The sequence below is a fragment of the Aythya fuligula genome, chromosome 14 (genome assembly GCF_009819795.1).
Source record: "Aythya fuligula isolate bAytFul2 chromosome 14, bAytFul2.pri, whole genome shotgun sequence".
In the NCBI taxonomy this organism is placed as follows: domain Eukaryota; kingdom Metazoa; phylum Chordata; class Aves; order Anseriformes; family Anatidae; genus Aythya; species Aythya fuligula.
The window spans coordinates 5642763-5655860 of record NC_045572.1 but is presented as its reverse complement, the minus strand read 5'-3'; the positions used below and the strand labels follow the sequence as shown (position 1 = coordinate 5655860).

At 40.6% G+C, this 13098-nt stretch overlaps 1 protein-coding gene across 1 annotated transcript in view; it reads right to left on the bottom strand.

Moving 5' to 3' along the window:
- The window catches only part of KCNIP1 (potassium voltage-gated channel interacting protein 1), a 370192-nt gene extending 357462 nt beyond the window's left edge, over positions 1 to 12730 (bottom strand). The window contains exon 1 of the mRNA XM_032196762.1: positions 12419 to 12730. Within this exon, the coding sequence (XP_032052653.1) occupies positions 12419 to 12506 (88 nt within the window). The 5' untranslated portion in view covers positions 12507 to 12730. The remainder of the gene's footprint in view (positions 1 to 12418) is intronic.
- Between the last annotated feature and the right edge of the window lie 368 nt (positions 12731 to 13098).

Sequence of the window (13098 nt, the reverse complement as noted above, 5' to 3'; positions counted from 1 at the left end):
CTGAGGTGTTTGAAGTGGAAGAACACCCAGAGTTGGGTTATTTATGGCCTAGTTTATTCCATTTGCTTTCAGAACTATTATCTTTCATCTTAGTTTTGGTGCATAGAGGACCATTTGACACAAGTTGAATGGAAGTTGTCATTTTTGTGTTCTGCAAGGAGGGAAACAAATGCATTTTTTTCTGTGAGCCGTTTCTCAGGCTTTAGGTTTATTCTCATTTTGCCAGATAGTCTGTAAAGACTAGAAGGAGGCTTAATCAACAAATGAAGTAGAAAAAAGGTGAAAGTGGGTTAAGAGATGAAAAAGGTACAGTTACACACTTTTGGAGTACTGGAAGGAAGCATTTCAGTTTACAGGAAAACAGGATTTACTGCATGCAGCAGAACTAACTGCAAGTGGCAGGCAAACAGAGCCCTCTGCTAGCTCACTGCTTCACGCAGCTTCAGTTACCCTGGCTAGAAGGCAAAGAACAGAGGTTGGACTCAACTCTTCATCTGTCAGATACGGCCCTACAAAATAGCATCAGTCAAATTCAAGAGCAAGGCCAAAGGAATTTAATACCTAAGCAAGCTCTGCTCAACAGAAACATTTTGTGTGCGCTCTCCTGGAGATCCCCTCCATCCAGGAGCTGGGTACCTCCCGCTTTCATCTGATGAGTGGAAATAAGAACTGCACTTCTAGAGCTTGTGTTATACTACTGCTAGGAGAGCCTCATGCCAAACTCTATACCACACTTACTTCTTAAAAGGTAAAGGATGTTTATGGCACTTTGTCAAGCTGCTCTTTATTAAAGCCAGCATTTACACACCTTCTAGTTGCACTGCAGTACTTGCAATGTTACTTGAAGTGTACCAGAAGTCTTTTTTTCCCTTCCCCTTCAAACCAGAAAACAAAGGCTTTATTGAAAACCAAAAACCTACATATAAATTAACAAATGTCTTACCTAGCACAAACACTTCCCTGCATCCTCTTCTGCAGCTCCTCACCATGCTTCTGGGACTATTTTTAGCTCTTTTGGAACATCTCAACCAATCCAAATGGTCAGAAATTAATCACATCAAACTTCCTTGAGTTGTGTAATTTCAAAGTGTTATTGACTAGTTTAATTCATCGCAAGAAACACTACTTCAGACTGCAATATTCAGCAACGTATAAAGAACATACTAGTTTTTTTGATACACAATGCTAGTTTTTTTTATTTATTTTCTTCACTGATAGAACTCATTGGGTTCTACAGTTGGCATTAAGTGCACATATGATTGCTACATTACCATGCAAATGTGTTTTTTGTTGTTGTTTAGTTGCTTTCTTTTTTAATGCTTTATATCTTTGCCCACGTAGAGGGACAGAAATTTGAGCCAAACAGAAGTCAGAAAGAATCAAAGTTGTACTCACAATAACCTAGAAACTCCCCTGAAATACCTTATTCCTTTTAATCCTCAAATATTTCAGGAACAACCCGCAATTTATATGCATCAAATTAAAGAGAAACCAGGTTTTCAAATGTTGTCCAACACTTGTCCCTTAGAATATACCCACAGTAGACAGAAATTACTGAAATACCTCCAAGGAACAAAGACAAAGCAGTTACGCTGTACTTTTCAAATGCAAACCAAGTGGTCTTGTACTTGGCAAATATATATACATTCAGCAAGAACATTATGTTTTTTCTGGGATAGTATTTACAAACCCTCACCACCCAGAAATGTTGATGACAGTGTTTGTTCTCCAGCAGAACACCACATACCAGAATGAATGGACAGATCTGGAAGTGCTGCACAGAGCAATGCCACTTCACACGTGCTGGAGACCAGACCACAGTGGTTTAAGTTTAGAGCTCCGTGCACAATAGATGAATGCTGCAATAGTCATGGTGCTCCCAAACAGAAGGAAAATGGACCTCTAAGAAGCATCTCCGTGTCTACGGATCGCTAATATTAAGCATTTCTTGCTGGAACAGACTCAACAGAAAGCAGTATTGTTGAATGCAGCTGTCACGACAGGCAAGACCAAAGACCACATAGCCCAAGAATAAGTTCACAATTACCATCAAACCACTGCTTTCTGTGGCACTCACGTTTTCAAGCACAGTCTGTATTCAGGCTAGTCTCTCCAACACAGAAAGATGCATCCATCAGATTATTCTCAGAAAAGAGATTTTTTATAACATAGATAACCTTTGACTAGCTAAAGGCCTTTAGTTTTGTTCAAGGAAAAAATGCAGACGTGCTAGAGACAACAGGCTCTGCCGTGAGGTCTGGTTGTTGCTACAGCTATCGATCAGGCATTTTGCACCCCTTGTTACAGCTATTTGTGTAAAACTTTGCACTTACATGGAAGATCTTTCTTGGAAGGCAGATCAACAGAGCAAGCAAGAGATACTGGGCATCAAATTCGTTACGGGGCTAACTCCTCTGATGATAAGCTGTTTTACAGGACAAGTTGTTTGCTAAGTCTCAGTCATTTAAAAATAAATACTGCTCAGAACTGTATGCAAATCTCATTAAAGTTCTCTGTAGATTTTAAGACAATAACTTGGTCAAAAAGCTCTTTTATAAATTGGCTATCATTTGCATACTGTGAGGGTTATGGCTTACTGTATGTGCTATAGATCACACTGCTGCCTCTGGTACAGAGCCTTTAAGTGCAAAGCAAGTATCTTTGCTCGTTGGGAAAAGATAGCCTTGTCATAAAACTCGCTTTCTCCTGGTCTCAATTCTTTGTAAAGGGATTTACCCCAACATGTAAAGTTCAACAGGAGTTAAAGTCAGTGTCAAAACACACAGCTCCTGAAATGAACATACTCTGTCTTTACAGTTCTATGCATGGTGAGGGATTTCCAGGGCATCAGTTGCCAACAAACAGAAATCACAAGAAGAGCTTTTGCTTAAGACTTTCGCTCCATAGAAGCTGATCCAGAGCATCATCCTTTCAAGTAAAGATCACTACAAAATCACATGGTATTTCTTCAGCTACCTGAGCTTATCAAGCCTGCAGATGTTGTGCTATGGAGAAAATGAACCAAACCAAACCGTATCAAACAACATCCAGTTCGTGCCACCTCTGCTGAAACTGTTTTTATACGTACAGTTTAGATACCTACATGTATCTTTGTCATGCCCCAAGTGTGCAGCAAAGCCAGGTAAGTCCTGAAATGGACTAAAATAATTAAGCTGCTAAAAAGCACTTAAAAAAAAAAAAAAAAAAGAGGCTAAGCTGTGCTCTGTAGGACTGGTAGCACACTGAGTTTCTCTGAAACTAACAAGGAACCACAAACAAGAGCAAGATGCACAGAAGCAGACTCCAGCTCTCCACATCCATTCCCTCGCTATGCGGGATGACGCTTCTCAGAGCTACAGGAGCACATCCCCACCACCCTTCTGCTGGATTTGTTGCACTCCATCTCAAGCAGCTCTCAGTTTAAGTAACATTTCCTTGTTTGTGCTAGGAGCTTCATGTCAGACAGTAATATTTAAATAAGCATTTAAGCCATAATTCCCCTCTCCACAAAAAAATTCCTAAAAAACAAACAAAAAAACAGTGATGCTAAGAAGTAAGATATGCTACGTGCACCCTTTTTTTCCTGCCTTGATGAAGTATATTTTATGCTGCAGGTTAAGTAAGTTTCCCCTGCAGTGATATCTCATCCTAAAGACATAATGACAAACACACACTTGGTTCACCACAAGCTGTCTTGTGAAGGCAAGTGTCTTGTGGCCTTGATGTTCTGCATCTTCATGAAATACTGCAAATATGTTATGCTTGTAGTGATGATTTTGCAGGGGTAATGTTTGTCAAGCAAATGCTTCTCATATTTTCCTGTATTTATGAGGAGACAGAAAACTCACACTGAGCGGAATTGTTTTCAAGATGAACGCAGGACACAGCATGAGGTATGAACCCATAAATTCAAACGCCAGCCCTTGATGCAAATTGCACTTTTCAGTTTCTGAAGCAGTGATTAGCATCCCCATGGCTGCACGAGTGAGGCCTTTTGAGAAGTGAAAGGACTCGAGTTATCACCGCTCACCATGTTGCCGATGGCAATCACGGCAGCATCCTGAGTTACCGCGTCTGCGGCATGGATTGCATTCGTCCGATGCTTTTATTCGCTGAGTCTCAAATTGCTTCTCAGGAAGCACGAGATAATATCCCTTTCAGAGCATCAACATAAACACACAATTCATCAGTCAGAAAGCTTGTAAACATTTTCAGAGCCAAGCCAAAAGCTTCCTGACAGTTACGAGTTTCCCCAGAACACACAACCCAACCAACTGCTGCTCCCTCAATAAGGTGCAACAGGTAGGAGACAGCAATCCATACATCACAGCAAGCAGAAGGAATTCAAGAAGTCTGTTTCACTTTTTGTCTTTTATTACCTTAAAGCTTACTTAGCTTCCCTCAATATTATGTTTGGAAATGAGTTTTTTGTTTGTGTCAGCCTCCTCTTAGAGTGAATCCAGATGGTTTTATTCAATTTTTCAATCAACAGCTGCCTTTTTACTACTTAAGGATGGTGTGACAAGAGCCATATTTATCATATTAGGCTAAGCATTTTGATATAGATGTCATCAATGCTTATTCTTCTGAAGTAAGAGGTTTGTCTTTACCAAAATGTATGTGATAAAATTGCTCATCCTCTTTTTAAACTGGGAGTTTATTTCCATAACTCATTACCATGCAGTACTACAGCACTTTTTCATGGACAGCTGCCAGTGGTTTTGCCTTTTACATTCACAAAAACTTACGTTGCACCTCTCTAAGCACTGCTATTTATCATTTCATTAGTTCTTGAAAGACAGATGATCCATTATATTTATCATTTACTTTGTTTACTATCACTAAAGGAGACACTGAACATTCCAAACTGCTAAATAACTCTTTACAAATGTGGGATGATGTGTTAAAGTGAGCGTATTTAAACACAACCTACCCAGGTTTCAAGACTTGAATCTACTTATTTTATCCTATAGGTACCAAAGCCACAGGGTAACACTGGGAATTAAGAGCAGGAATTTGTTACTTAACTGGTCACAAAGCTTACAAAGTTCCCCTCTGCTTCCCAGGACACCTGAGTGATGCTCCACCAGCACTGCCTACAGACCATGAGAAATGCTGCCTATTTGCAACCTAGAGGGAAGAGTGAAACACACGTACATCAAAAACATTTTGTTTAATTGGGATAACCACCTTCCTCCTCCTCCGTCACTACCCTTCCAACTCAACATACAAAACCCACTTAAAACAGAGAATGGTATTCCCAGTCATGTGGCTCCTTCTGTCTATTATTGATTTCATTTATAGACAACACACATTTCCAATTTCAAATGGACAGATTAAGTGACACTAGGGTGAATATTTGCCTTAGTCACAGAACATTATGGAACACGTCCAGAAACATACAATTTTTGGTAATAAAAATAAATAAATAAATGAAACAGATAAGGCATTATACAAAGACTAAAAGGCATTTATACCAAAACTAGGAGGGCATAGGCAAAACTAAACAAAACCATAAATGTCACCGCCAGTGATATCAAAAGCAGATCATACAAAACCACAGCTAAACCAAACACATTTATAAAACTTTATCTGGTTGATGAAGACCAGAACCTTAGTACAAAGTCTGAAAACGTCACAAAGATTTCAGCCATTACTTACAGTGCATCAGGTGAGCTTGTGCGAGTAAAGCTGGATCCACAAAGACATAGGCAATGCACTTCTGGGTCCTTACTGTGTAGTCCAGTTTTGACTCCTGCTAGTCACCCCACACCAAGTGATTGAGTTGATTTTTTTACAACATGTGACTCTCAGAAGCCCATAAAGAAGAGGGGCAGTGCACAGCCTGAGTTAGCAGTTTCAGCCTAAGATGGTTGCTGATCAACCAAGTCAAACACCATGTATGCCTTCCACAAAGGATGCGTTTGTTCTTTATTTCTTCCATGGCTCAGTTTAAACAGTCTTACTGAGATAATGCAAACATCTCAACTTCTACCTATAAAAAGTTTACAAGTGGCAAATTAAAACACCCTCATTTCAGATAACCTAAAGAAAGCATTGTGCCATTACTGCACATCTGAAAGAAACTTCCCTAACAGGTGAAGGCGTCACTCAAAGCTCTCAAAGGCAGGCACATTACACAGTTGCTCTTTACTAGCCTTTTAAATGCTAGTGACATTTTTCAGGTTGCAAAAGATGCAAAACTGTATTAACTTTTGCTAGATGCAGTTATTCCAGTTCCATAACAGGACTGCATTTTTAAATTCTTAAAACTCACCTTCACAAGACGAGCACCTCATCAAGCCTGGGGAAGTAATTTCTCCCTTTCATTCTGCAGCATAAGGCTGTTTCACCAGGTCTCACTTTTATAAAGGACAGCATTAATCACTCTTATTTTAAACCCCAGACTACTTAACTTTCAGTTATCAGCATTAATACACTCCACCCACGTGCCCTGCAAACCAAACATTGTGAAGCAGGCATTACTAAGAATTAAATTGGAAGTTAGAACCAGCTGAGAAGTGCAAGTCAAATTATATTGGGTTTGTAGTAAAGCTGTACAAGCGTGGAAGAAGTTGTCCATGAATATTCATCCCAATTACATCATGAGCTTAAGTGCTACCACAGTTAAAACCTTTCAGTGTCTGCTTCCAATTACATTTCCATTCATTAGCTTTACTAATCATGCTAAAACAGTGAAAACAAAGTTACATGGACAGGAACCCCACAAATACCACCATAAAGTCAAGACAGGCCAGAATTTCATTTGCATCCCTAACCACGGGACTCTTGCTCAGTTCCCATCAGGTTTACCTGGTACCCAGCATAGACAAGAAGCACCTCAAATTTCTGTTGCCAGCAGTAAAGCAGGCAGCATATAAAACCATTACACAGAACAGGGATAATTCATGAGAATGCATACAGGAGATTGCCCCAAAGGAGGACTGACTTGCAGTTCAAGGCTGGCTGTGAGCACCAAACAAACTGACAAGTTTTTACCTTATTTTCACCTTTTAGCATTGTGCTGTTAGAGATAACTTACTGGAGATAAAAGAAAACTATGTCTTGAAATTGCACTTCATGTGCTAATTTAACCTAATACTAGGATTATTTAATCTGTCACTATCCACTTATGTTGAGCTACCTTCAGAAGTTACCCATTTATGCTTATATCCTTTCATTAAGTGGGCAATAACAGGGTCAGATAGGTCAAAATATACTGTGGAATATTCATTTTACTCCACTTTAAGTGACAGAACAGACACGGTAAATTAGCATATCAATAAGCTACAGCACGGTCTAAATTCCCTAGCCCATTTGCCAGCAGCATATCTCCCATGTAGTCCACTAGCTATAAAAAGAAAGAAAACACCAAAACCAACCAAACAGAAGCCCCACAAGTCTAGACACTACATTCTTGTACATTTCTCAACACTGTAGAATTTAAGCATTGCTTTGTTGCCCTTTTTTCATTAGAGAATCTATATATCAATTCATTAGTTATGCAAAAAATAACCTCGTTATTAGGATGTCATTAGCGCAGAATACAGAAGAGTTGCTGGTATTCCCACTGACAGGTTACCTACCTACTAACAAGATTTAACAACCTTCATGGCTCTAAGACACCACAGACACATGCGTATTGCAAAATACCATTACAAAACCTTATCGCACAGTTTCCCAGCAGACAAGAACACATTTTCTTGTTATATTCAGATAAATGGTATTACATGTTCACTCTTTGGGGCTATACCTTCGCAGACAATTAAGTTCTTAATAAATTTCTTATACACATTCAGCCCTGTCTTTGCAGAGATACTAGTTTCTACAAGGACAAGTCTGCAAAAGTTTTAAAAGGAAGGCTATGGTATTTCTGCTCCTCCTCTTTCTTGGTTCTCAAATCTCATTTGGAGCAAGACAAAGACAAACCACACATACATATCTATACATACATGTATATTCAGACTACTTAAGGTTAGTAGCATTCGTAGAAAAGATGGATTTGCTTGTAGTGCTTTTTCATAGACATGTGTAACATGCCAAGCAGAAGTGTCTTTGGTTTATTAACTCATACAGTTGCAAGGGTTGGTACCTATGGAACAAAGTTAACTAGGTTTTCTAAAACCAAAACACAAGCATCACACGCATGCCTCAGGCAAGAGGCAATTACACTGGAGATCTTCATCAGGTGGAGCTGGGATCAGGTACTGAACCTTGAAGCTTCACTAGCTGCAGATTCTTCTCTGCAATACACATGGGAAAGACAATTATTCCGCTTGTCGTACTGGCAGCCCCTCTCTCAATGAGAGTTTACAGCAATGTTTTATGTACAGAAATTTGCATTTACTCCAGGTGGTCATAAAAACACGCGGACAAGATCAGACATTCAGTGTAAAAGTACGTTAACATTTGCCTGGCCTCTATAACCACCTTCCTTACTAAGGAAGAACTACAAAGCCCAGAAAGTTTTATAAAGAAGGAATGTGCATTAAAGCCTTTACAAGAGCTCTCTGAATAACAGCTTCTATAAGTTTGAGGGCAGTATCCAGAATTCAGGGGTGCAGGGGGGCTACACAGCAACAGAAGAATGAAATGTCTTCAAATGGCACAGGGGTGCAGGATCCCTGGCATCACTTGAACAACTGCAGTGAACCTTCCTATGTCTTCAGGGCATCTAGCAACATTTATCCTTACATTTTCAGAGGCTGAAGAAACCAAGCCAAATCTAATGCAATGCCCAAAGGAACAAGATTAGCTTCCACTGAGAGAAGACAGAGCCCATGTATGACTAAAGGGGACCATGCACTTTCTTTCCCATCTCATATAACATCTCAGAAGAAGAGCTGTAATTTGGATTCACAAAGCAGCAACGAAACAGACCAAGTGCAATAAAACTTTTCTTTCACACTAGGGAAGGCTGTGGGGAGAGCAAAATGTTTGAAGACTTTATCGTTGCACTGGAACAGATAATTAGGCAATTAAAACTATGAAAAGTGGACAAATTAACAGTTCCAGATGAATTGCTTTGCAGAACAGAAATGGGAAAAGCAAGAAATCACAAATGAGAGCCTTTGGCAAGCATTTAACTAAAAGAGGGGCAGCTCGGGAATGAAGGTGAAAGGGTAGTTAATTTGCAAAAGCTTATCTGCCCCAGCAAAGGAACATTTTGAAGGAGTTGATCCCTAAAATAATCTTGCTTTTCATGCATTGATAATCAGAACACATTAACAGAGACCAAGCAGTCTCATTCCAGCTTCAGTTTTGGTCACTGAGCAGGGCTGTGTTTCCAGAGGCATCAGCAGTACCTTCATATATATACAGAAGAGACTTGCTCGATCATTCTGCTCACTAAGCCCTTCCAAGCAAGAATGAACCTGGGATGCAGGCAAAATTTGCTAATCCAGCTCTGCAAAGGTACCAGCTATGAACTCCTTGGCTTAAAGCCCTGTAGACCTGCTGCAACTGTAGATTTAAGTCAGGACATACCCAACAGGCTGGTGACACACTGTGAGACCAGGTGTGTCTTCCCCCTCACTGCCCACACCAGGAGGCGGCTGCTGTCTCATCACACTCTGTTGATGAAGGAAGGACCTAATAGCTGCAGCTCAGAGATCCTCCTTTTATTACTGAAAATAATCAAGGGGAAAAAACTGCTGCTGTTGAGACAAGAAGAAACCACTGAGTGCTAAGGATTGCACCTCATTGAATTGCAGAGTATCTCCCACTCTAATAAACCTCAAAAAGGTGGAAGTATGGAGAAGAGAATGAATCACGTGCTTCACAAAGGATTTGACCTATCAAATGTGTTTAAAAACAGGAAAAAAAAAAAAAAAGGCATTAAACAGTATGAAAGCAATGAAACAATGGGGTAAAGAACACAGAAGATGTAACTTGAATATTCACTAGCACGGAGATTGCCTAAATTAAAGAACACAAAACAATGCACAGCTGTTTCTGTTTTTTTGATTACCTGCAGAAGTTTCACTAGAAGAAATGCAAAACAATAAGCGTGGCATAAATGTATAAAGTAACATCTACTTTTTTTTTTTTTTTTTTTTTTTTTTTTACAGTTAGAACCCCTAATTCAGATTTCCAGTTATTTTCTTTCTAGTTAAGAGTTTCACAGATACTGTTATCAAGATGTTGATTTTTCACTACAGCATCTCTCTAATACCTATGAATCAAACTCATTCCCATGGTTTATTCCTTCCTGAATCTGATTCTTCCAGTACAACACAAAAGCAGATGAGTAGGGGGAAAAATAGTTTATCAGAGTTTTAAGTACTTTGAATCCCAGAACACCACTCTTATCTAGTCCAAGCAGCTTGAAATGAGACATTGTCACAGGAAAGATGTGGGTAGAACAGTGTTATACTATTGCATGGGCTGCCAAGGAGGGAGACAATGATAGCACAATTCTGGCATCTTTCAGAAGAAATGAAAAAAAGCCTTGGACATTTTCCACTGTGATTTCTAGATCACTGCAGAGTGCTGTTCTACTGTCCGACTCCAATATTGATGTAGCCCTTTGCAAAAGGGAGACAAGCAGTAAAGACACAAGGACTGCTTGATAATGCCCCATTAGATGAATTGCCCTACCTTTAAGGAGCACCGCCCAAACCCAGATTTTCCCCCTTTTTTTGAAGGGGAGCTCAAGCAAAGAGAACAGTTTGTTGTCCATCACTAGCAAATATAGCAGCATACATAAAAATACACCATACATAAAAAAATACAAATAAAGTACAGCAAATATACCTTACTGACATGCTAATTTCAATGGAGAAAATGAGGTCTTGCAGTTAGTATCCTACCATTACTTCTCTAGTTATACTAATAGTTATTTCTTTTGCTATATTTACTTGAATTTCTCCTTTGCTTATAACATTAGAGAGATATGTTGGTGTTAATCCTGAATTATAACCAACACCTGACAGCTCCTCCCTTTCTTTGAGGGACTTCAAAAAAAATATTTAATTTTTCTTCTGATGTTTGACAGTCTATGAATGACAGGAAAAAAGGGGGGAAGAGAAAAAATAAATACAAGAAGATAAAATCATGATTGATTTAAAATTGTAAGAACAACTAACCTGTCCAGTATTCTTGATGTGAAATACAGGGCTTTCAGATTTATATGAGGAAGTTGCCTCAAACTGTATTTTTTCCAGATACACAATAGTTTCCCCAGTTCCTACAAAAAGGTGCCAGGGTGGGCTGGATGGTCTTTAAGGTCCTTTCCAACCCAAACCATTCTATGATTCCACAATTACATTTCAGTTCTTGGTACTTGCGCTTTTTCTGTTTTAGAAGTCACCTCTGCCTGGTTATAGTTTACCCTAAGAAACAACTCAAACACTACAATTCATGCAGGAGCAAGTGTGCTCCAGACAGGCACACAACACCACAAAAGACTAATATTACGTGGAAAGTACACACTTCTTTTTTGCTCTTTGGCTATGAAAAGATTAAGAAAATAGAAGATTTGACATTTGCAAAATGCATGAGCGACTCCTCAGCCTTACACAAGTCTCTCCTCTGATAACTTAGTCAGAATTTTATTGGAAGTTCTAAAAATTACCCCCAGAAACACACTGTAAGAATTTGTACAAGGTTGCCCCTGACCTAAATACCGTCCACATTTCAATGGTGAAGCAGCAGTAGAGCATAATATCACTATTATCCGAAATACCCTAACAAACCACCAACAGGCATTTATCCAGTACAGGGCGCTGAGAAGCATCACTATGAAAAGAGACTAACAAAAATAGCAGTGTGATAACTTACCTCAGTACACTACCACTGAGATTATATGAATACGGAGAAGCATAGAGGACTTCTGTCCTTTATTGTTTGATTTGAGGTAAGAGAGAAGCGTAATTAGGATTTGTATTGTTCCACCTGCACATGGTAAAGGTGTATGAGGTGTACGTAAAAAGCAGACTGTAGATAAACCAAAGATACTCAGGAGCACGTAATAAGCAGTGACCTAGATTTTGAACCAACACACAGACGTTTCAAACAACTAATAGAAACAGTAAAGTTTAAAAAAAAAAAAAGACACCCAGGAGAAGTACTGATCCGCCGGCAGTTATGAACTCTTCACAAATCTGAAGCTGCACACCAGCTCCCCCAGAAGCATCTCCCAGCACACCGAAATAGCCTGGAACAGACACAGACTATAACAAGTCGGCAACCAGAGGTTACAAACTACACAACTTCCAAACAATTACATAAGGCTCACAGCTCGGCTCCAAGCCTGACCACACGCAGGAACTTCTCCAGAGCAGCCAATTCCCTGAATTGCACCAGAGCACCTCTGAAGCAGTGACGATAAACTACCGCAAGCTTCCTTAGAGGCTACAAAACTCCCGCAGAGCTGAGAGCACAGCGGAACAACTTGAATCAGAATCTTTTCTCTTACCTTTGCTGAGAGTGCCTGTGATGAGCTTAAAAATGGTCTGGGCGAATTTGACGATCCCATGCTTGCACCTCTTCGAGCAGCCGCTCATGGCTGAAGCGTGGAGGAAGATCTTCCCTCTCACAAGGTCCAGAAATAACAGAACAAAACAAAGCAAAGAGTCCTTGACAAAGTTCAGGCGACAGCTGGGGCAAGGCACAGCGCTCCGCTCTCACACACCGAGCCTCAGCTCGGAGCTGGGGCTCGCTCCGAGGGAGGATTGCAGAGGCGAGCCCCGCATCCCCCTGGCGTTAAGACACGACGGCACGGTTGCTGCGATGCCCTGCTGGAAGTTGTTCAGCGCAGGGAGCAGCTCAGCCGGGCAGGGGAGGAGGAGGAGGAGGATGAAGAGGAGGAGCAGCAGCAGCAGCTTGCTTCCAGGCTTTGCAGGCTGCCTCGGCGGGCAGTGCCAATGCAGCAGCTAACGCTGGAGTCACGGGGGGTGGCTGCTGCAAACATCGGCGGCTGCTTCAAGTCTCTTCTCTCGGTCTCCTTCCCCAGGCGATTTCACAGCTAGGTAGCCAGTTTCGCTCTCCTCAGGCCCGCGGAAGCCAGCAGACAGCACTTTCTTCATTCCGCCGATGCCGTGCTCGCACCTTGCTCGCAGAAGGCTGCAGGCTTTGCAAAACCTGATGCAAATAGGA